General features: G+C 39.3%; 2 protein-coding genes across 2 annotated transcripts in view; one reads left to right on the top strand and one right to left on the bottom strand.

The window, feature by feature from the left end:
- LOC135086997 (protein furry-like) overlaps window positions 1-25,934 on the bottom strand; it is a 223,151-nt gene that overhangs the window by 84,078 nt on the left and 113,139 nt on the right. The gene's annotated exons all lie outside the window — the stretch shown is intronic.
- Window positions 794-24,451, top strand: LOC135086911 (thyrotropin-releasing hormone receptor-like). Its single transcript, XM_063981731.1, has 3 exons — window positions 794-1,692; window positions 18,032-18,257; window positions 24,213-24,451. Exons 1-3 carry the CDS (start codon window positions 823-825, stop codon window positions 24,449-24,451), a joined length of 1,335 nt encoding a protein of 444 aa, XP_063837801.1. The 5' UTR covers window positions 794-822.

Genomic DNA, 25,934 nt, shown 5'->3' with positions numbered 1-25,934 from the left:
AAAGAAAGCAAAGAAAAAAGAAAAATGATTTTACTTATTTAAGAAAGCAGTTCTAAAAGAATTCGAGTTCAAATATTGATAGAATCTTTGTTCTGTAACTCGCCACCTGACAATCACGTGTAACACAAAAGTTACAACTCAACGATATTTAAAAAGCTCTTAAAAAGCTCGCGCGTTATATGCACACGGATTGTAACGACATACAATATATGTAGATATAATAATCTGCATTGATGATGACTTTATTAATTACCTACAACAATATTATAAATAAAGAAATATTTGCCGACAGTGAATGGCAGACGCGACGACGACGGCACCCGGACGGATCCGACCGGCACACGACGCTAATAGAGACGAATCGAGACGGACAACCTTCGATCACATTATTTCTTATATTGCTTCAATTGAAGCATTCATTGTCGAATTCGAAATTAAGTTAAAATGATATCAATCTGCGATCTCTACGAAAATTCGTAGCATACATAGCTGCGCCATAATTCGTAGCATGCTACGACGTAGTTCCTCGTAGAGGGGGCTACGCCGCGCGCCGCTGCGACACACACACGCGCGCCGCCCCCCGCCGCGTGCACACTTGCACAGTGCACACATACTTGCATCCGTCGAGCTCTTCCCCGGGGATCCAGTAAATCAGAGCGGGAGTGCAACGGGGTGGTGTGTGAGTGCGTTTACTTGTTGAACGTGGGGGCGGAGCGCGTCGCTACAGTGGTCACCTGGGTCGGCGTCGCTATAAAAGCTCGGCGCGCGGCTCCCCGGCACAGTCGGAGGGCGAGCGCCGCGGCGGCGGTCGGGCGCCGCGAGATGGCCGACCTCATAACAGGCAACTACTCTAACTACAGTTTGTACGAAACTTTCGTGCTCGATAACTTCACGTACCCGAACCTCACGCTCGTCGATTATGTCGCGGATCAAGTAGCGAGCTCGCTGAACATCTACTACACTCCCATGTTAGTCCTTCTCGGACTTCTGGGAAATGGAATGTGCGTTTCCGTCTTTTTCACCAGCAAGCTCCGACTGCAATCGACCAGCCAGTACTTGTCCGCGTTGGCGATCTCAGATTCCGTATTTCTAGTTCAGCTTCTGCCCCCGTGGTTGAACGCGTTGGGTATAACGGGGGTTTTCCACGAACCGGGCTTCTGTCAAGTTTTCGTATACACCTCGTACGTGACGAGCTGCTTGAGCGCGTGGCTGGTGGTGGCGTTCACGGTGGAGCGGTTCGTGGCCGTGCTGTACCCGCTGCGCAGGAACGCCGTGTGCACGGTGGCGCGCGCGCGGCACATCATCGCGTCCATCGTGCTGGCCTCGCTGCTCATCAACCTGCCGGTGCTGCGCTTCGCGACGCCCACGACCAACGACTGCAACATCGACTACAACTACCTGGAGCACGCGGCGCGGTTCAACATCATCGACACGGGCGTCTCGTTCACGCTGCCGCTGCTGGTGATCGTGGTGCTGAACTCGTGGATCATGGCGGGCGTGTGGCGGCTGGAGCGCGCGCGCACGCAGCTGGTGAAGGCGGAGCGGCCGGCGGGCCGGCGCGTGGCGCGCGTGGTGGGCTGCCCGCGCTCGCAGAACCGCATCACCCGCATGCTGCTGATCGTGTCGTCCGTCTTCGTGGTGCTCAACCTGCCCGCCTACACGATGCGCATCCTGGCGTACGCGCTGCACATGGTAAGTCTTGACTCGACTCCTGCCCTCCCTGCCCTAGGTGCAGCCGGTGCTGAGCGAGATCTTTGCCTGGAGCCGAATTCATCATTTTTTCTGTGTTGCCTTGCAGAGCGACGGCATTTTTACTATTATTTTTATTCCCGTGACTGTCTTTTTGTTATTTTATACCTTTTTGTTTATTTTATTTTGTTTTGCTTATATTAAATAAAATAATATATTCAACCACATTTCTTTATTATTTTTCCAGTTCACACATTTTATGTCATAAAATTTCAAAGCACGCAATTTAGTTGCCTATTATCTTACTTTTTATTTATTAAATGTATACCATCTCAAAAACGTCGGAGCTGAGCTGAAACTGCTTCTGCTGGCGAGCTGATGCTGCAACTTCCGAGGAGCTGCCGTGGTGCCGCTTCAAAATATTTTAGAGAATATTCTTCTTGAGTTTACATGTGTATTTTTAAGATTTTACTTAAAACTTTATTACCGAGTCGTTACTTCGCCACGAATTGACTTCGAAATAATTCGAATGTTTTATTAAATCTATCGTAATATCCGTTCTTTGTCATAAAATATATGGGGCATTATTAACAGAAAAAATCGTAAAGATTGGTCGGAAATAGCGCGGGTCGCTGTATAATTAAAGCAGCGCCGGCCACATCGCGATAACTTACGGTTTTCGGAGGATTCTCCTTACAACAGTTGGACACCTTTTTTTCCTATGACACCAAAAAGCTGTACACTTTATATCAGAATACTTATTTTACTGAACATTGAAAGGACTCCAAAATACTATATCTTATCTAGTTAAAAACATAAATTCCAGGAATACGCTTTTTATGATTTTTAATGATATAGCTCGTTATAATTTAATGTTAAATATTAGGCAGTCTAATTAAAATGCCTATAAAATTGAACAAATTAATTATTTGTCAGCAGCAGATAAAACAGCTTCAATTTTTAAAATAATTCTTTTTATTTTAATGCAAAGGTTGAAAAATTGGTGTGATTCAAGCCGCAAAAAAGGTATAAGCGACATTTTATGATAAAATGTTTCACGTGCAGAACGTTATTCGGATGTAGCCCATGAATTTCAAGTGAGCGAGCTGAAAGATCCTTCGTCTTGCGGACGATTCGCGGCAAACAAGAAATATGATGATAAATAATACTTTTACTCAATTCAGAGTACCACAAAACTGAAAGCCTTGTAGTCTTTGTATAACGAGAAAAAATAAAGTAAGATTAAGATTGTTGTTAGAAAACTACCGTTTAACTTCTATGCAAGTTTGACGTTCTGAGAAACGTAGATAAGCGAAAAACTTTGTGGAAACATTCACACAAAGCGAATTCGTAAGAAAAAGGTTTCGGGAAATCAGTGTCTAAAAGTAGCTCAAGTTTCAAGGGAAATTAGAGATGTTGTCTCCTTATTTTTAAAGTAGACGAATATAATGCACGCAACGTCCAAACGCGGCTGTAAAAATGCTCAGAGGACGCCCACGGCCTTGAACCAGGCAAAATGATATGACCTTTTGTTTACAATACAGATGGCTCGGTCACAAAGACTACGACCGAGAAGAAAGTATTCTTTTCTTTCACAGGAAATGTGATTCTTCTTAAATTAATGCGCTATATTTCGAGGATTTTTATTACGAACTTCTGAAAAAATATCAATCTACTTTTACCCTCGTTAATTTCGTACACAGAAAATATATTTCTTTAGTTATAATTCCACTATAACCCTATCACAAGTTTAGTCCGTTAAAGATTGTGTCCGTTAAGTTCTGAATTAGTACATAAAACGCCCATAACTTTTTATTGCTGCGAGACTCCGGACATAAAATGACAGAAAAAAAGAAAGACATAAAACATAAAGAGCTTGATAATAGGTATAACACTGAAAATTATGTAGTCATAATTAAGTTAATAACTTCAAACCTGAGCGAAAAATGGATTCGTAGATTGTTATGAACTAAATATTTCACGGGTTGGAACTTCTGCGAGTTTAAAATGAAAAGGAAGTTTCAAAGTTATTTATGAAAGGTGTATGTCAGCGATTTTGAATGCTTGTGTGACGTGTGAATCAAAGAGTCGGCCAGTTACTGCGCACTGACCGGCTCGGGCAAACGTGTTAGCTTTGGGAAATTTAAGTAAATAAAATTGCAGTTCTATTGGTCGGTATATTCGTATTTCATTGAAGGTCAGTGGCAGTAACTCCCAGGATAGCTAGGATCCTCACACTTTACCAACTTGAGTTAACTTTGAGTCAGATAAATTAACATTCTTATACAGACACTAAATAGGTACACTTACACGAGTTTATAAAATAGGTTATGATAGAAACCTACAAACTCATAAACGGAGTAATTCTACAGATCAATTAGGCGAAATTAAGCTGCGAAAACAAAATCAACATATTCTCCTCGGTGAGGCTCAAATTAGGGCAGATTACGTGATGATGAATGTATTCTGGCAGAATTACGATGGGCTCGTGTAGGACCCACCAGGACGCGGCACGTACGCGCCCGGTCCATTTGCGTGCCCACCGGGCTTTGCCGAGTTTCAAATTAGTATAAATTAGTTCATTAGCGACTCTTACTTAAATATGTATAACACATCGCTTTGTATAAGCGTTAAGATAAAGTTTAAAACTATGTAGGCTCACTGTAAGTAGGTAAAGTAATGGTAACATATTAATAAGTACGAGTATGTTCTCGAATCGAATAACGACACGCATAATTATGCGAGATATTCCCCTAAAATACGGTGACCTTCGGTACAAAAAATAAAGCGGCACAAAAATAATTTTTCGAAACACACTAACTGGCCTCAAGCTATGGGCCGATATCAAATACAAATTAAGGAAAATAAACAATTAAGTAATATGAAATTCTAAGATAGGAAATACGACGCGTATTTCCTCAACATTTCCCTAAGGAATTCGGTTTTTCTTTCTACTCTATGGATTATACCGATAGATAGTTCCAAACTGAATCTAGTAAATTATATCATGATTATGTATGAATTTCAATTTAAATACAAGTGGATTAATTACCGACAGTTACATAATTGGAGGTGCGCGGTACAGATTAGTCCAATTAGTAAGCAATGAACTCATTAGGGTAACATGAACCACTTGTGAAATAAGGGCTACATCCTGAGGCCTGTAATATTAGCGGGGCTAATTGCTGAAACACATTATTACCAGCGAGTCTGAGAAAGGTTTCATATGGAACTTTAGGGGAAGGGTAAGATTTGAGTGAGGTTTGCTCTTTAATAATTAAGTTCAATACAAAATGTTCCGAAGGTTATGTAGCTAATCTTAACAAGTTTTGTGTAGTAAAAATGGGGACCATATTCGGCCGTGAAGTTGGCGTTAAGGGAATGATAACTCCTCTATTGTGGCTGAAATGACTTTAATATCTGAATCGGTTTAGTTAGTGCGAGATTAAACATCAAACCATCAAAAAATACAACTCATCGCATTTATCAGATCAGCAGGATATACGTAACATAACTTTCTAAGGTTTGAGACTTCTTATGTCGAATTGTACAGTATTTTTTTCTAAAAATAACAAGATTAGAACAGACCGTAAATATAAATGATCTACAAAGCGATTGATAAGACTCGTAGACATACAACATGTACGTATAAAAAAAGACATTGAGTTTATCGAAAGAAAAGAAAGTTTCACTGGTATCGTCTGGCAAGCCTATATGCGCACCGCTATTTATAAGTGCGCCCTTCAATTTGAAATGACGCCGTATCTGTCACAAGTAACAAGCATCATAAGTAACATGTGCCTAATTGCATTTTAGTACAACAACACTGAATTGAAATTGAAGAAGATAAATTATCTTTTATTTCATTCATATTAAGGGCTCTATAAGTAGGTACACGTTAACTATTGGTAAAGTCTGGTCCGTGAGCACGTAGAATTTTGTCCAATGACCCCAAGATACCCATCCTTGTTGCTCGCGCGTAATTATGTTGCTATCGCGCTCGCACACTCACTGCGGGTGCCAGTCGCACAGTCGCGACAGCAATATAATTACGCGCGAGCGATAAGGATGGGTAGCTAGGGGTCATTGGACAAAATTCTACATGCTCACGGACCGGGCCATAGCGATCGGAAGCGGCCGTTCGATGTTATTACTCCCGCCGTGGCGACAGACAGGTACACATTCACACAACTCATTTCATGATTGCACGGGCGTCAGTGCGTGCACGCTACATTGGATGCAATTAATGAGCGCTGTTTACTACGCGATTACACGCTCGCTTACACAACTGAGAGACTCGACTAGATTGAAGTCGTTCATCTGATATATTTATTTTATTTTATTTAAGATAACAAACAATTTATTGTACAATTCAGGTATATAAGAGATAAATAAAAACGAACATACAAAATGGTCCTGTTACAAACCGAGCATCAAACATTCCACCTTGGCTTTTTGAGGTGAAAGAAACACGAGTTTGCGAAAAACGGGATAACAGAGCTGGAAGTAAATCCGTATTACTGTTCGGGCGGGATCGCCGCCTCAGCGCTGACGAGCGACGATCACGTGTGTTTTACGACGGTAGACATTGCGGTAGACCGCTAATATTGCGAAAGTCAAACACAAGAATATTTTTTTACATACCAACTTAAACATAATTGCTATTGGACATCTCGTCTATAAATACAGTTTCAACGCCTGAGCCGTCTGAGCTCGCGAAAAAACTTAAAAACGTCTTATCGGAAAAACTTTCATGAGCTTATTATAGATCGAAAGAAATGTAACAGATACGAGAAGCGACAAAACCTCATTGGGTTCATATGGCCTGTGTATTGGAAAAATCTAAAATGATCATATTCGAATTGATGATTGGAAGTTGAAGTAAAGTGGAAAAATAAAATGATCATTAGGTATTAAAGCAATCGATATTATTTATTAAATAAAAACGATAAAACAAGGTCGGTAATTTGCAAAAAGCTGCCTCTTAAAGTACTTTGAAGTATTGGTTGTATTTGATTTGCCTACACAATAATTAAATCTCTGAGTACTCATGAATAGGACTCAGACGTAAAAGAAATTAAAATGTTAAAAGGTTTCTTGTCTGTGACCTTTCATATAATTTATAATTCGGCAGACAGACACATTGATAGATAGTCAAAGCCTGATGACAATTTCAAATTAATCGCGCATTTAAACAGTTGAAGTAATATTAGTACATTAATATCCCAATGTTGTGAAAGCGACATTCTTATCTGTCAGATTAGAAAAGCTTAAGCAAAGATTTACGAAGGTTTGGGATTGACCTCCTCCGGGGATGGCACGTTGATAACGCCGCTGAAGGACGGCACGAGAAATGGAGGTGTCTGTGTGTTCAGCTTCAGACCTTTTGCGTAAACTAACAAAGTAAATGAACGTTTTTTTGCTTACTTGTAAGGCGTTTATTGATCAATGCCTGTTAGGTTCACAATTTGAAAAAAAAAAAAAAAATAGAATGCATGTGATCACTATTATAATTAAGACCCTTTTCAACATCACACAAGTTAACTTATAAAAGGGTATTGAAAAGCAAAATTTTCGTGTAATCCATCTTATATTCTTTTGTTACCTTTCACTGAATGAACCTTGGAGATGTATAGTAATTCATTTCGACGACAATCAAGTCTGGCATATTATTTCGTTAACCTCATTCAGAACACATCACAACATTTTAACACCCGAGCACTTTTGTAAAAGGCAGCAAAAGGTATAATAGGTAATATAAATTGGAACGTAAAAAGTACATCGATAACTATTATTATAGTTAGGTATACTCATATAACCAGACTAGCTCTTAAAATGATTCGTTTTTAATTTTAAACTACGAGTATAATAGTAAAATTATAACGAAGAAATTATTTTTTTATTAGTATTCCATTAAAACTGAGACACCCTTAGAAATTTCTAATTACCCTCTGTCTGCTTATCATGTCTTTGAACCAATTTATCCAGGGCGCCCGAAAAAGACGGTGTTTTTTTAGCGTAAAAAGAGAAACTCATTTTAATAATACGATAACATAACATTGAAATTTTAACTATACCTACCTCGAAATGAAATTTTCAAATACAAGGCTCTGTTCTACGTTACCTAAAGACTAATATTGACGTTTTCGTCCAACAAATCGGCAGTTGAGCGAGTGTGGACACAGATGTTCTACATTGCATCAATATGAAGGGTGTCGGGTCTCGCCACACTTATAAGTTTAGCATAAGTTTATCCTAGCTAAGCCGAATTATCCACTGCTACAAATACGAGTAGGTAGGTACTACTACTTACATATTATACTGACTACATTTTGTTTCCAAATAATATAAGATGACAAGAAGATATAATCTTTCACAACACTTTTAATTACTGAGAACATTGTAAACGGCCATTTAGCAGTAACCAAATAAAAGGGACAGCCGCGTAAAAAAAACAATCACATATCGGGGACGTAGTTCATTGTTTGATGTTCCATCGGAATAGGTTGAAAGTGGACCCGTGGTAGGTTCAGTCGTTTTATTGTAGTTCGTTTCGTCTGCAATATCGGATTCCACAAGTCGTGGAGAACCTCGAAAATGTTGTTAATATCGCACACGGAGTGGGGTCACTAATAAATGTAAAGGTCTTTTCCAATACTTGCACGTCCGTTTAACCAAATCAAACAAATTAAACACTAACTTCTGACACGTTGCGCCCGAAAGTTTAGTTTGTGTTTACCAGAGGATCCTCATTGAATATTCTATACAGTGAGTATACACACCCTCAACTCGAAAACACGTCTCGTAAGAAGGAAGATCATAAACATTTAATGTGTGAGGCCCGCTGTATTTCCTTGTACAATAAAGATAACGCGGGCCGCCCCAGGACATCGGCCGTGAAAGTAAAATAAATCAGGATATCTCATCCTATACTTGTGGATGTGAGCAGATCCGTCCACCTATACAATTTAATCGGCTTGGCATTTGAGTCTTTTTAATTGGTTAACTGAATACTATTTATAAAGGTAATTTGAGATACTGTGGAAAGTTTCCAAAGACACTCAAGACGTAATATTACAAAGACTATTCACGCGGAAAGTTTGAGAGCTTAATTTATACCCGACCTAAGCCGGGCGGTCGCTAAATGCCTTGAAAAAGTAATATCGAAAGTTTTCATTCCAAACGTCCTCTAAAAAACCTTTTAACTGTCCTTTTACACTGTCCTGGTTGCGGATTACATTACTACTACCTATGTAGGAACGTTACTTGCACCAAGAAGATTAATAATGTTTTACTAGGTTACTTAGGTTTGGGATAACTTATAACCGGAACATAATTTTAACCGATTTACAAAACTTTATAATTTCGGCTTTATTACGCTGTAAGCTGTGTAAACTCCTTTAATTAAAAGATGAAAAGTCTCAACAGGCATAACTTGCAAATAGTCGAGTTGTCTGTGGAGAGAGAAACCCATAACTATCAGTAACAAGGCATTTATTATTTACGGATTTAAAGAGTCCGGGTACACTCGATTGACGAAGGTACGCTGCCCTCATAGATTTAATTTAGAAATAATGGTCTCGAGTGAGTTGCCGTGACTAGCGAACGATAAAAATGTGAGCGTTTGATTTTAAACGCAAGTTCAACTAAAAAGTACTCAAGTTGAAAGTCTCTAATTCAAAGTCGCTAATTCTGAGTTAAATATACAAATCGTACAAAGTAGTATTTAACTTTTTTATCGCCATTATCAAATATATCTGACTGATGAAGAAGCAACTTTTCGGCCGGTGGTTAACAAGTCCCCTTAAATTGTTAGTAGAGTATTTTTTAGTTATTATTCACTAAGTACCTACTCCTGTTTACAGCACTTTAGCAGGCTTACTGTACTTGAATGCGTCTCTGAAGCATGAAGAACTCGTGTAATTTCCCTATACGTTCCTGTAGGACACTCATCAATTTGTAGGGCTCGAATTTCTTTTGACGTCGATTTCACGAACGCGTTTCTTACTGATGTAGGTATGATGTCGTTTAAGAACAACAAGATTCGTATCCGACACGACATTCCAGGAATTCATATGTTTTGGTATACTCCACTATCATCAGATTGTTAAATAAATTAACAATTATTAATAGCCTTTATTAGATTGTAAAGTATTATTATAGTTTCTGAAACAATCCGACTCCCATTCTTCATTTTTGCTCCAACTTTTTAAAAGCTCTCAAGTACTTAGTGTAGGTCAAGTTCAACACTTCCACGTTTTTATAAGAACAGACTTTCGAGATGAAAACTGTGCTAAGAACCAAACTTAGTTGTCGACAGTTTTAGTAAATAAGCTGTTCTTTGTACAATACAACTTGTATTGTGGTGTAGGTAGATAATATTGGGGGACTTGTAATCAATAGTTTGTTCTTTTTATCTCGCGGCCGCGTCGGTTTGAGAGTTCATACAATGTTGTATGGGTAAAGTAGATTTGGGAGCACTGATCCGTATAAATAATCTGAGTGTTACGCTTGTTATTGTTATAAGACTTCTTTGAGAAGATTCTTCAGAGCAAGATGGTATTCTGAGCAATAGTTGCGGATCTAGTTTTGGGAATCAATTAGTTCAACTTAAGTCAAGCATTACTTATTCAAGCGCAATTTTGATTGAAATAGACACCCGTACTTATTCACAAACATTACTATGAGGTCTCTCAGTGCGCGTGGACGCACAGGGTGACACACGAACTAATCACAGAGCTCCATTCAACGCTGTTCGTTCGATTTGCTGAGTCACTTAAGCAAGCATCATTTGTGAATACGGACAAGATTTTTTTAAAAACAAAAAGGCAAGAACTTTCGTAATTGTTACAAAACTATGCGGCTAAGTCAAATCTCCAACTAGCATGCGAAATGCAGCGGGGCCTGCCACTTGTTGCTGCCACCCAAAGCTGCAGACAAAAGTTGTCACTTGTTTTAAACTTTCCACAGTAAAACCGCCGCCTGAAAGCGCACGAAAGCGGTAATTACTTTCCGTTTCGATAGCCTTCGCCGCCGGCCCGCACACACGTTCACTGGAGCCGTCGCGTTACATTCATGTCACACCGCACTCTCACAGACTTAAGCTCCTTTCATTTCGTACTTGAGAGCTGAAAAACCCTCCACCGCCCGCGAAAAGGGCAATAAATGCAATATTCACCTCAAACACCACGCCAGGCTGTCTACGTTATTTATGAGTTCCATTTAATATCACATCTGAGTGCTCTATAAGCGGTTTATTTGAATAATACATTCTAAGATAGTTCCACGTCTATTCCCAAAACAGTTAAAAGGGTTGCCAATACGTTCCCTAAAGGCACTTAACTATACAGAATTCGAAATACTTTTCTAAACGACAACACTTTCCATTACGAGTATCGAAAAGAACAAAGACTTACAAGTTTCTATTTTATTTTATCAGGGTCTGTTATAGATGGCCAGTGTCAATTATTCGTATTCAACTGGCCGCGCCCCGAAGATAGTAAATCCTTATATGATTGAACATTTCAATCTGAAGAGTACTAGAGAGCAGTCAGCTGCTGTTCAGTTCCAGCGCCCAGACTGGTCTAGATAAGATTAACCCACTCGACTTCAACCGTCTCCACTCTCGAATGCGCTTTAGAAAATAAATAAATCCGCCGGTTAGTTTGTTCGACCCAGATCACGATGACGTCTAATACTTTCTGACCTTTTTTTTAACATCGGAGCGCTTTGAGAAATAAATTGAAATACGCTGGCTTTTGCACTTCGTTTTGCGACTTTAAAACACCGGTACTGACAATTCCAATTTCATCGTGACCATGTTTTATTAGATTGCCTAATGGGTTTGAAAGTTGGTACAATAGGATTCGTATATTTAAAAATAAGTTCGATTGCTTTAGAGATGATAGCGAATTAAAATCTTTACAAAACTACGGTGGTTTAAGTTTATCTCGTCTCTGTGGCTCAGTGGTCACCCGCCGTGCGAAAGGTGCCACCTGAGGCAATACTAATTTTCAAGTGAGAAATAGCCTAAATAAATGGCTCATAAGCGAACACCTCGCGAGTGTAGCAGAGTAACTCATGTTATTGTATCGTGAGCACGCCAAGCGATCATTATGAGCCCTTTGTAATCAGATAAGGATGCGTAAATACGTACACACTGGCGTGTGAGCTGGGAAAGCCTACTTATCGAATTAGATGACTTTTTATTCTTTGAAGCTTAAAACGCATGATAGAGCTCATCAAAGTACGCCCTACAAATCGACGACGAACGAAATTGGTGCGCCAATTCAAATTACAACTCATTTTTAGAATAGAGCACTACTAACAAAGAAATTTGAATGGTTTTGTGCTTCGTACGTCTGGACCGTCACATCGCGAACAAGTTTTTTAAATGGTGAACCTTTAGGCGCAAATATTTATGATTCATTCTGCATTTGCTCCATATGTTGCCTTGAATATCTCTCTGATAGAGCATCAATCCAACGTCCATATAGCCTTAGAGTTGAGATATGATAGGAAATCAGGCCATCGACCAAACGCCGCGCGACCGCGAATCTCACTTCATACACCATTTCTTATCACTAACTAAAGAGCGTGACTATCTAAATTGTCGATATAAGTACGTTTTGATAGAATCAGGTGTAAATGAGACTTCTTTTTTACTTTACGAATAACATTATGACCTGACATGTCTGGATTAAAAAAAAAAAACAAAAAATACTACGCATCATGAACAAAGAAAACAGGAAATCACATTTCCCAGAAAAAGGGTACGACTATAATTTTACTTAGTTTCTGTATAATATTGCCCTTCAACTTGAATTTTCCGATATCATAACATAGTTAACGTTTAATAACATGCGTCAACAAACATGGTATATGGCTACACGGCAGTTTGTCCCCCCGTAGACACTGACAACAAATTAAGAATATGTTGTATGACATGTAATAATAACGCCTCAAATAGACTCAGCGATAATATCTATTGTATTGAAACGTTGGCGGAAACTCCGGCCCGTTGTCTCCGAACGTTGACTTGAGTCGCGACTCACAGAATGACGATTAACATAACAAACCGCTTTGTGCCGCGACGTATCGGCGGCTCGATCACCGTAGATAACGCCTTTGTGTTCACAAATACACATAAAACCAGCTCCTTACACTGTTAAACATTTAGAACTGAAAGCGGGGCTTTAAATCGCTAAGGCGAAGTTCGATCGGAGTTCCGTTTGTTTACAAGCAAACAATCAAGATATGCTAACTCAGCCATAATTATACGGGACAAAAGATTCCGGCTCCGTGACGGGACGTCTCGATGAGGCCGACAAAAACCCGCGCTCTCAATTATCTAACTGACTTACAGGGGATCGTGCTCGCTGAATTAACATACAATTTGTTTACAGACAGACCGCTGTCGGTCGCGGCCCCGGGGACGCCAACTTAAATGGCGGATGACTTTACAATTAAGTATGTTTATTTAAATTCGAAAACCTTCTCTAAGTACTAATATTTTTAATTAAGTAACAACGTTAATTTGCGGATTAATTAAGTTTAAATGATTTTGAAAACAATTATGGGACTGTTTATTAATTTCGGGCAAATGTAAACAGATTTTTTTTTGTAAAAGCTTAGGAAGTATTTTTAGAATGTTTTTAATATTCGAGGGGGTTCTACGAATCTTTTTGACCTCCACACACAGCTAGAACATTGAGTCGCTGTAAAAAATATTGAGTTTGGAGACGGACTATTCCAAGAAATTATTATCTTAGTAGGTATTTTTGCGAGGCTCGGTACGTGCCGAACCCGCAGGCTTCGACTATTGTGCCCTAAGCCCTTACTTTACAGGCTGCGCTTACTTGAAAGCGGCTTTTTAATACACTTAGCTAAGTAAATAAAAAAGACTTAAGTATCGAAATTGTGAAACTAAAATACTTAGATTTGCTTCACTTTGTCCCAAAGATCTGAAGGGTTTACAAAGGTACTTTCTGAAACACCTTTTAAGATTGCTAACAACCTTTTTTTTACACAAAATGGAATAATAATCGTAGTATTTGCCTAGAACCGTGCCATTTATAAAAGACACAGCCCTACCTCGGCCCACAGCAAAAGTTGTGCGTTTACCGAAATTGCCCCAAACTTGTTCGTAAAACTTTCACGCGATTAATTTAATCAGGCGCAACCTAATAAATAGTTATCGTTACTATAAATAGTTTCGGAACACATCAAATGATTTATTAATCATGATATGATAATATGTAGCACAATGAAAGGGAATGTCACATTATGTTTTTACTTATCTGTTTTTAGAGGAAGTAAAGTACCTATCTACCTATCGCAATACATAGACAAACCGATCCCTAGGTTCATAAATGTAGAACGGTAACCACCGCAAGAGAAAATTAAATTTAAAACACGATGTGACTTATTGTCTAGTAAGCTTCGCTATTAGTTTTCATTTTAAATTTATTTACCAAAAGCGTAGCACGTGAAAATTAATTTTACTCCGTCTTTTAAATTAATGTTTACCAATTTCCAAATACAAAGGCCAGACAGATTAGTTTTTTGTCTGGATCATTATTATGATACTGCTACTTAGCCATTATCTTTTACATAAGAAATGTTCTTACGAAAAGAATTAAACAGTAATGAAAGTTCAAAGTTAGTATAGCTAATTTTTAGCACCTGATCAGTATCAGGATACCCCTGACACATTATTAGATGTTTTTTTTTAAGTACGTGACCTTTTGATAAAGCCTGTACCCTGGCTCAAATGTGTAATTCCCGTCACTTGTATGAATATCATACGGTCGAACGTCGCCGCCACTCAATTACAGTGAGTTTTTAACGTTATTTCCGCCGGCTTTTAATTAGTCTACGAACGGATAGTTTTAACCCTTCGTTTCGATAATTGCCATTCGATACTGCAGTCTGCTTATTAATTCAAAGGCAGATTTACGCTTTTACCCATTAATTAACTGCGCTGTCTAGAGCTGTCTAGACAAGGGTGAAATATAATCCTTTGAATAACTGTTTTTTTTCACGATTGAGATACGTTTATCGCTTAATATCAGTACTGCTGTACTTAATTTGTGGCTGTGATTTCGAAAGAGGGAGGTAATATCATTTCTTGAAATATGGTCTACAGAAATACAATTTCTGATACCTTTTCATGGAATACTACCTACACCTAAAAATATTATTCACAAAGAAATTCTTCGTAGTAGTAGAAAGGTTTCTTTCCCACGTATTATGATTGTGTTCATACGAGTGTGATAAACGGTTTGTCGACGATTTAAGTCCGCTCGTTCGTGAATAATCTGTCTGGCCATCCAAAGTCACATTGCCGCCGTGTAATGCTAGGCTCAGGTGTGAAAAACATCCGAATCGTTACGCGGGAATAATAAAATGGAAATCGGCTCTCGTGTTAACATTCGGAACTGTCCCTCTCATCAAACAGATTTACAGCCAGCCCATTTCGAAGCCTTTACAGTCGCCGCTCTGTCAATACGCTACAAGGGACAACTAGAGCGAATGATAGACTCCTCTTACCAAATAAAACTTCGATCAACGAGTAAATGGAATAGAAATCAAAGGCTCTATAAAGAAAACAAAGCGGAGATAGAGAACGCATAATAAGCTTGTAGTGTCTACCATAATAGTCAATTACGGAGTTTTATGGGGGCCTCCACGAAACGAGCGTGTAGCTATAGCTGCGGCGTGTGTATCCGTGCAGACGTGTGTACAGACCGTTTAGATGTGTGATTTTATTCATCAGGCTTTTGATAAAACGGATTTATTTATTTACAACACATTGTTATCAGATTTATGATAATTCGCGTCTAAAATTTATGATTAAACGAAAAACATGTCTAATATGGATCACCTTACATTAAATATAAGAATGAAAGGCCCGAAGTTGGAACATTTTCATTACATAAAAACGAATTTCAATACATTCCGAATCCATTCAACTTGTTAATATCACTTTTACGTAGATACCAGACTGGAATAGCTAACGGTACATATTATTATTTTTTTCCGAAAGAGTTAACAATCTTCTCGATTCTATTACTAGCTGGAAAGGTATTCATATTTTAATATGAAAAAATATGTTAATATTTTTGTCGAGAACGCGACGTGCCGTTGTAAACTACAATACTGTGGCGTGTAGAATTCTTCTTTTAATTGAAAAGCTTGCTGGTTTTAGTATAGTTAGAGCATAGTTGGAGCCAAACTATGAGTGCTCTTACATCCAATAACGTCTCATTCCAAAATCATTGGGGAAATAGTTTGTGCGATGTTCGGAAGGCATTAACTATCGATTAGCATCGCCACCACAAACGGCAGCGGTCAAAGCACTTTGTTTATTGGCTGTGTATTAGCCCGGGCCGATACCGACTGAGGGACTCGCAGCTCCCCAGAGCTTTGATACCGCGCCGCGATTTACTCGGAGCTTCTATGTAATTACGTTAAAGCAGCATTACTCTCAATAACAAGTAATTTGATTAATCTATGTTGTTGACTTAGAAATATTTAATCAAAGCCTTATTTATTGGAATGGAACTTATTGGATTAAAAATGCCTTATGCTTCCAAATCTTACTTTCTTCGCGTCTAATTTGTCCAAAAATGCCAGAATAACTACCATCTTTTCATTGAATAGTCGAATGCGCTGTGTTTTATACGAGTACAGTGAAGGTTCCCTCCATAAAACATTGACGGAATATATTAACGTCGAAACGTTTACCAATATAGTATGCTTGATTTGGCACATGTGAAAGGTTTAACCAATAAAATTAGTTAAAAGATAACATTTATGTGCCGTCTTTTACTTTACAATTAGCTTTCAGGAATAAATTGAACGGTTGTTCCAACCTACACCGGGATCACAATAAATCATTCAATAAAATTCAATATTCAAACGGCGTGTTCGGGAACTCTTTCATTCGCTGACCACGGGGCGAATAATAAATACCAGGACTTACTTCGTCACGGTGGAAAAATTTGCAAATCCTCTTTTTGTCAGTGGACAATTTGATACAACCCGAAGGTTCTATAGCACTTAATTACCTACATTGTTTGCTGTGGCGGGGATGCTTTAGAAAAAGTGTCTGATTACGGACACGCGCGTCAGGTCGTTTGTTTAGGACCCTGAATCGTTCACGGCAGTCCACCTGATCTGAATTAACAAAAACTTTGGGTAAACTTGACCGTTTATGGGAGAAGGTATTATTCCGCATGCCCCAGACAGGGCGCGTCTCAGTATCGAGGCACCCTCCGCAAACTTGTGGCGACAGCCAATAAAAGTATTACCGGTCACCTTCAAGGTACCGCAAAATATCAACAGCATTAGCAAGTAATTGCATGTTGATAGTTGCCAATTCCATTAGGGTGGGGGCGATATTTTTAGATAGAGTTCTTCGCAACGTTTTTTTGTGTAATAGTCAAATTAGCCGTGAAAATGTTTACTTAGGTCATGTGTTATTGTAATTATTTATAGTACTGGTTTAAACTGTTGCATTGTCCCTAACTGGCATACTCGTACTCAAAGATTTACATCATTCCTTAACATGCCCTCAAAAGTGACGTTTTTGCGGGAACCACACCCACGTCCGCTTTGTAGGTACAGCCTTCGTAATTTTACAACTTCGCGGACTCTAAATATAGACTCAATCTATTTATCGTCAAATTCCTGAACGATAAACGAATTTTAAGTGGGATCAGTTTGAGTTGTGGTTATTACGCGATTCAAGACCGTGTCCTATCATTTATCTCAATGACAGGCCCCAAAGGTTCAGTCCCGCGGGCGTCCGCGTCCTGTCTCTAATTACTCGCAACTTCTGGCGATCGACTCCCCGGCGGGCCAAGGTCTCGATTGATCTGTCTTCAGCAACTGGGATACTTCAAACAATATTATTCCCAAGTTTGATGTTACTCGTACACCAATATGAAACAATAGGGGCTTAGTTGTTTTTACAAATCAGGATCGCATGTCGGGTTTTAAAATTCACTACGGCTTGACTTTGTATATTGTTGCGCAAAGTTTTTAATAGGTTGTTATTGAGCGCTCGTTAGGTAGAAATAATTATTACGGTGTTGAATTTGAGTCTAGGTAGATCCACCTTTATTAAAAGTTTTGGCGAAGTAACAGATTACAAATTAAGAAAGTTTTATCGCTGAGTCATCTGCGTGAGGTTGATTATCTAGGTAGTATACATATTAAAAGTTTAGTACCTAGTATCTAATTTTAATGATTTAAATTTTGTAAGGTCTTCCAAAAGTCCCAAATCCCCATTAGCTGTGATGACAAAGCCGTGGTAACGTTAGTCGTTCTTCAGCAGACCACAAACGACTACAGCGGGCGGTGGTCGGCGCTGCAGCAGGTGGCGATCCTGTTCTTCAACAGCAACTTCGGGATCAACTTCGTGCTGTACTGCCTGAGCGGGCAGAACTTCCGGCGCGCGCTGCTGCAGACGTTCCCGTGCCTGCGCCCGCGCGCGCGCCGCGCCGTCGCACTGCGGCGCCCCACCGCCTACCACCCCGCGCGAGCCAGCAGCGTCGTCTCAAGTAAGTTGTTCACGTTACTCCAAATGTTCTAATGCATCAGCTTCTGTTTCCTGATCCACTCCGAATGTGTAAAACTCAGTAAAACTCATTTATTTCTGTAAGTAGGCTTTAAAAAAGCACTTTTACTTTTACAACCGTGTCGTGGCCGTCAACTCTTGTTTCTTGCTCCTGATGTCAAATGTTTGCTCCAGTTAGACTATTCTTAGTTCTCACAGCGCGTTCCTGGGATGGTCATCAGCCTCTGAGGTCAAAGCTTTACAACAGTCAACAGTCTTCATTCAGTCTTTTTCATATGTGCTGGCTGTGTATAACAACTTTTTTCTTGAAACGTCCGCGGTCCACCAGCATCAGTCAGTAGAGTTCGAAAGCTACACAATTCGCTTTGCTCGAAGATCTTGTCACTTCTTAAGACACAGCTTGTGCTTTCAATATGGCGTATTTTTTCTTAAAACGAACAAACGTTAAAAACTTGACGTCTACTTAGAAACTAACTAAAGCTAAGAGATTTTTGTTCCATAATATTAAATATACTACAGAATTAAGTTTCATCCCAAGAACTGCATGAAACAATGGCAAACTTTACAGTTAAGTTCCTAGTGCTCAAAAGTTCCTAATTCAATTCTCCTTATCTGGTATTTGTTAATAAGTTATGTTTAATACTGAAACTTATACAAGTAAACGGTTAATTATTATCATTTGCTTATTACTACTTACTCTTAGTTAACTTTTTGGCCCACTTTTGTATCAACTTGTAAAAGCACGTTTAGAAAAATTTGTATTCGTATGAAACGCTGGCCAATCAATATAATGTACAAGAATTTTATTTACGGCTCAAGAAATGTTAAGAGGATTATAATATTATTATACCTTTTAGCTATTGTTCGATAGCCTTCACGCCAATCCAACTTATAACAACGAATAAAAGCTCGCGTGGAAAAACAAATCGATTCCTCGTAAAAGCTCCTTCAAAATAAGCACCTTTATTATTATATTATTATTAAAATCCATAAATTCTTAACTTGAAGCAAAAAAATGGTTTAAGTATTTGTTTTGAGATTGGAATTCATAGAAAAAGTGGAGATGGAATCCAACTTTTGCACGAACCTGTTTCGGCACTAAACTTTTCTTATTTCGTACACTCGGACTATTCGAAAGGTTTTAGGGACTTTTCTAATTTGCCATTTCTCGCTATGTTTTTTCTTGACGCGCGTGGCGTGGGCAGCCAGGGAGCGGTGTACAACTTTATACGCTGTGACTTTTGAATTAATTTGATCTTGCACGAACCGAAATTTAATGATAAAAAATAATACGACTTGATAACAAACGCGATAGCTTATTACATTTTAATAGAAAAGGTAACTTTTTGTTTAATGCCAAGCAAATCTCTTTATTTACATGGATCAGTAAAAAAAATCCATTTAATGCCAATAGTGAGTGGAATACTGTCCAGTTTCGCAAAGTTTAGCCATTTATGTCGACTGTTGTCACTCGCCTCACGCTCCAGCCATATCAAAGCCGCGCCGGCCGCCTATATTGACTTACGTCGGCAAACACCGCCCGCCAGCGCCCGCTCGTCAAACGCTGCACTTTGATAAACTCCCTTTGACCGATCACTGAAAATATTTGATGGTATTTTATTGCGATCCCGTTGGAAAAACAAAAACTTTTTTGTGACAATCATGTCTATTTTAAAGAGACGAATATTTATTACGTAACTCGCGTGCGGATTTCAAGTCTGACGGTTAAATAACTTTAGGTAGTTCATGAACACTTGCGATAGTAATAAACTTGAGTCTTTTATAAGTTTATATTCTATTCTAACCAAGTGATTTAACTGTGTTATGGATATAAAAGTTCTTTAAGTCGAAATCCGATAATTTACTGAGAAGTCTAAAACAATAAAGTTCAATACTATGCCCAGTTTGTGCGCGGAAGAGATTAGAATAAACTTTTAGAATTCAGTGCCTTATTCGATTTAAATGGGCGTATCTTTTGTCCGCAGAGGTTTCACTTGCTCGCTATAATATTATAGAACTCGTGAATACGAGAGAATCCTAGAAAACTTTTATATTCAGAAAGGCGCATAGTTTTCTAGGATTAAAAGTAGTCTGACATTCAGATGAAGCGCAGATTTCTACAGCTTTTTTTGGAATCGAGATTATCCCAAAGATTTATCCTCGCAAACGAACAAAACTTTCCACCGATTTAATACGTAAGGCGCACATGTTAAAGATTAGATCAAATAGAATATGGTAGTAATTAGGGAGGCTAAGGCGCTTATGTGACCATCGTAATGAGACCGCAATTCTTGATATATGGAGGGTGGTTTGTCTTCGCGATAGTTGAATACTTAGTTCCGAATGTTTACCTAACCACGAAATAAATTACTTACTTTACGAGTAGAACTATTACGTTGCCCAATTAATTTGAAATGATCTAATTTATGTCACTTTAAATATAATGATAGTGCGGTGACATAGATGATATTGTTGTATTTGAACTCTTCTGCAGCTAACTTTGTAACACTGACCGTGACAAAGAATCAAACGATGCCGTTGAAAACAAGAGTCTTCATGAGTTAGTGTGCCGGCGCCAAGCTTCAACTGCTGTGTGCATGTGTGCAGGGGGTGCTGCAAACGATGAATGGACTCATTCACTCTGAGCAGCCATTTTAGCAGGAGCCCCGCGTCTTTGTGTGCGAGCCGCACTCACACGGCTACGTGATACAGTCGTGGTTACATTTTTAAACCCCATAAGGGTTATAGCAATGTGGACATTATTTTATTGCAAGGTCAATGTGATTTGATTAAGCGCCCATATAAATCGTTCATCTTTTTTTACATGTGAAGCTATAGAAGGTGACCTAGGGACAAGTAAGACAAGTTAACAACATGTTTGAGATGTATTTTAGTTAAGAAAAAGAAAATTATCCCAACTAATATTATAAATGCGAAAGTAACTCTGTCTGTCTGTCTGTCTGTTACGCTTTCCCGCTTAAACCGGTTTTTGAAACAGGGACGCGCGCGATAAAGTTTTTCTGTGACAGACAAAATTCCACGAGGGCGAAGCCGCGGGCGGAAAGCTAGTAGAAAATATTTTTGACATCGAACTTTACCGCACACATTGTGGGAGGAGACCACTCCGACCTAACTGTACCGTTGCGAGCGTGAGCGTGACCTTGGCACGGGGCGAGCAGCCAGTCGCACGCACACGCCTTCAGTGTTCCGCGCCCTTATCAAACACTAATTAATGCGCGACGTCTTTGATCTTTCTATCTTTCTAATTATTCTTAACGCGTCGCACCACTTTTTACTTTCGTGTCTCAGGAAACAAAATTCAAAGGCATTCGGACGACTGAAGTGGTTTTGCTGACAGCTCGGCATCTTGTTCTCTTGGTTTGAATAATCATGATGTTCCTGATGAAATTTAATATCACGAATTTGTATCAAGTTGTAATTCTTGAGGCCAAACGAGAGAGTAAAAATTCAAATATTCATTGGAAAAGACAATCATTCAGTAGCAGTAACTTTCTACAATTTATTGTAGACGGCTCACACCTTAAGGGTTAAAAAAGATAAAGCATTTGTAAATACGGCAATATCTTTTTTGGATTTATTTATTATACCTACGGATGATATACTCATAGTAACTGTTACGGGCGTGATCATAAATCATGATGACCTTTCCTCGTATAATTTTCAAAGCAATTTAGTCAAATTGACAGTATTTACATTTCCACTTGGATCAAACCAGCGCCTACTGGTCGCTCCATCACAACCCACGGCAATCCGAAATTAAATGGTTTTTTCTTGCCTTCATTACCATTTTCCATTACAAGGAAGTTTCGTTGGAGTTAATTATTGGCATAATAATGGCACATTGTGTCTGGAGCAAGTTTAATAATGAGTTCTAAGGTTTATCAGTCGCGAGAGTCGATAATTAAGCCACGGTATCGGTGAATCCTTACATTTTCAGCATCAATATTATGAAGTTACGTATTTTTAAAGCCCTTAAGACCACAGAGACCGCCATTATTAAATAAAGCTCGTTTAAATTAACTGACAAGTTAAGTATAACAAGTCCGTTAACTTGTTAAAGAAACATAAAACAAGTTTGTTTTTGTCCATAGCAGCGACCGGTATTTTCACTCCGGAATCGTTCCCCGACTTATCCGGCCGGATCGCCGCGCAGATTGCCGGCGTCCGGACAAATTGAAGTTCACCCGGCTATCATTGCGGGCCATTCCGCATTTCGATTTCTTTGCCGCGCTCTTGTTAACCTATTACTAATGTTATTCAAAGCACTTTAAACGAGAAAAAGAGGCCGTCTGCTACAATGCCTAAATTTATTTTTATATCGCAAAGCTTTCAGATACGAAGGTTCTTATTTAATTAATTTGAGACATCAAAAATGGAATCAAATTACATAACAGCCTAACAGCTAAGCCACCGACCATTTTCGGGAGATAGTCATAAAACCAGACTAGTTAATTCGACTCCGGACTGGCGAGTCGTTGAAGCTTGACATTGAGAGCTGGCCCGTGTCACGAAAATCTCACCTTGACTGCCACAATGTTTCTTATTTTTAGAACAATAGGCACGCCTTATTCCCAATAGAAACGTCTTAGGCGGCATCGTTACGGCCCAGCGCAGGCGTCACAGAGCTCGACTTGACACTATAAGCTTGTTAATGTTAATGAGCGCCCAGACAGATGTTATATAAGCTGATGATGCCAGCGGCTTGGATTGTATAGAAAAACAGGTATATTGTTGCTTCTTGTAACTTTATCGATATTGACATTATCTTCTGAGCAAAGAATTTTCGCGACAGGCACATTTGTCTGATTTTCAATACCTTGAGTCCATTGAAGTGTTTGCACAGGGAAATGTACATTTCGCTTGACATAGAGCCAATCTGAAGCGCCATAAAAGATACACGAAATTAGCATAAAACGTGGGCAACTGCTTGAGGCTTCTCGAGGGGCGGCTTCTCGGGCCTTTTCCTACATAAAATAAAAAATTAGAACGGGCGAGATTTATCGGTTGTTGCGAGTCGCGCTGTTAAGCCGGTTTAAGAGCTCGGCGGGATCCGCGCGACCTTGCCCGCTGCCCATAAAGGATTTATTCCCCGCGTTAAGCCGTTACTGCCGTACGCAAGACCTCGTACAATTATACAGCGTACATTAATGCAGAAGATCCTTTAATAGTGTTTTTTCTTCTTATCTCTCCTGTTCGTTAATTTAATTTCTGTCTTAAAGAGATACCTAACCTATTTCGGGTTTTTTACACAAATATAAAATTTGTTTTTCATGAGCATCCTGCATTTTCGAATATAACATAGTTAATTTCAAACTACTCAGACTGAAATCATGTCAGTAACTAATGACAAATAGGGCTAGGTACGCCATGATTGACTACTCATCATGACCTCTAACTTTCCAATCAAACATTCAATATTGGCAATGGAATATTCCCGGAGTACGATCTTCACCCGTTCGGATTAACTCTCTGTTAAACAAGGTTGTCTGCCTTCGATTAGTTTCCAACGATCTTTCAGGGTTTGTCCATTCTGCGCCATTTACGAAAACTTTTAATGGACTCGCTGACGACGACGGTCGTTATTAAAATTACAATTTTAATAAGTTTGTAATTTTTTTCGAAAGCGATCTTATCGTTAAGGCGATCGGGTGTCCGTCAGACCGGATAATAAGCATATCCCAGGTTATACTAAGTTTCGCTTAATTTGACTCTAGAATATGTGGGAACTTTATCCTTTCATGAGGTGACATTCTGGTGGAAGAGAAAACTTTCAGCACATTTTCGAAGTTCGTCATCTATTCAGACACATTGTCTTCGAGCATTTTTTGCTGGGTTTCTTCAGCGGCAACGTAAACTTTGTAAGTCTTGGCTTTGTGGCGGTTCTTATGCGTGTGCGTAACCAGGCTTTTGTCCGCAGCGTCGTTCGTGAGCTGCACGGAGGCGACGACCAACTGCGCCGTGGTGAGCGTGGGCCCGTCGAGCGGCGCGGGCCCGGCGGCCGGGCCCTCGGGCGCGGGCCCCGCGGGCCGGTCGCGCCGCCGCGAGCGCTTCATCAGCCGCTGGACCTTCGACAACTCGCGCCACCGCCAGCCCGGCCTCGGCCCTGCTCCGCCGACATCTGAACGTATAGAACTACAAAACTTTCCAACCAACTGATGTATCTGTCACCACACAGTGGTGAGCAGTCAAAAAACCAGAACACAACCAACACGTGAAGAGTTATACAATTAAATACGAGTACCTACTAATACATTACGAGTATGTATTTTAAAATACATCTAAGTATGAGTCTCAAATATCACAAGCCTCATCTGTGGCTAGGCGATGTCTGCGCTCATCTCTGTGCTGTGATTGATTACACTGGGCCGTGTACTTTCGCTGTATTTTGTTTATTATGTATACTTATCACCGCTTGAAAAAAAATATGTGTACTATTTATATTTATGTAGCTTCTACATTATTGAATTGATGTTGTACCTATTTAACAATACAAAATATGACATATATAATATATATGTACTTATACGTTTTAAGGACGTGGAACTGGAATCCTCGCTATTTGTTAACCCAAATAGACAACTTAAATTCATACAAACGATAATTTCAATTGTGTGTTATTCAAGATTTAAAATTTTACAGAGAATATATTTTAAAGACATAATACTCGTAGTTCTAAATAACAGGTTAAGCGATAGGCTGGATTCTTATTTAAATATGTATTGCCCGTATTCACAAACGATACTTGCTTAAGTGAAGTAGCAAATCGAATGCACAGCGTTGAATAGAGCTCTGTGATTGGTGTCTGTGAATACGGGCGTAGGTATGTCTCTTACATAAGGAAAATGCATGTTATTCAAATGTAAATGTTTGTATGTACACGGCCCAGCATTAGAGTACCTGACTGACCGGCACTTTGCCGCACGTGTGTACCTACCAAAGACGAAGTCTTACACTATGTGAAGTTTACACTTCATTTGATGTTTTATAAAACTTTATGTACCTAGTACATAATATGGACGCTGAAATTACCATTGGCAAACAATTTCTTAAAACCAAAATTAAAAAAATATATAAAATTAGATACCCAATTGGCACTTTTTTTTTCAAAATTCCAAATTCCCAGTAGTCCATACAAAAGATTGGCTATCAATTTATTTCGCATTTCATTAATGCGGGATATTGGAAGATGGTCACAAATGTTGACTAAAAACTTCGAGGTTTTTCGTCTGGAAGTAAAATAAGTTTTTGTAGGTGTGTAAAAGGTAAAGAAGGTGAGATGAGGTGCACGCAGCCAGGCGGGCAGCGGTGCCGCCTGCCGCCTCGCTGCAGGCGCTGCGGGCAGAGCGGGCTCGAGCGGGCGCACCGGCACTACACTACTGCGCCGAGCCTGGCGCACGAGCAGCGTTTGTTCCCATCGATGGACCAAGGTAAGTCTAGGATTTAAGTCTTTTTCAGGACTCTTTGTATTGTCTGCGACGGTTTGAACGAGGTACACACGTTTACACTCAATTTATATTACATCATTAACGTAAATTTAATATAGGTACATTGATGGTTTAAAATCATGTATATTGTATATTTTTGCGACCCCATTATATTATTACAAACAAAAAACTACATAAATTAATAATATACAAAT

Source organism: Ostrinia nubilalis, chromosome Z (assembly GCF_963855985.1).
Source record: "Ostrinia nubilalis chromosome Z, ilOstNubi1.1, whole genome shotgun sequence".
NCBI classification, from domain to species: Eukaryota; Metazoa; Arthropoda; class Insecta; order Lepidoptera; family Crambidae; genus Ostrinia; species Ostrinia nubilalis.
This window is presented reverse-complemented; position numbering and strand designations above follow the sequence as displayed.

What these genes read in the sequence shown, in the direction of transcription:
- LOC135086911 (XM_063981731.1), top strand. Translation starts at nt 823, where the DNA reads ATGGCCGACCTCATAACAGGCAACTACTCTAACTACAGTTTGTACGAA. An exon ending in TGGCGTACGCGCTGCACATG is followed by an intron (nt 1,693 to 18,031) that starts GTAAGTCTTGAC and finishes GTTCTTCAGCAG; the next exon opens with ACCACAAACGACTACAGCGG. An exon ending in AGCCAGCAGCGTCGTCTCAA is followed by an intron (nt 18,258 to 24,212) that starts GTAAGTTGTTCA and finishes TTTTGTCCGCAG; the next exon opens with CGTCGTTCGTGAGCTGCACG.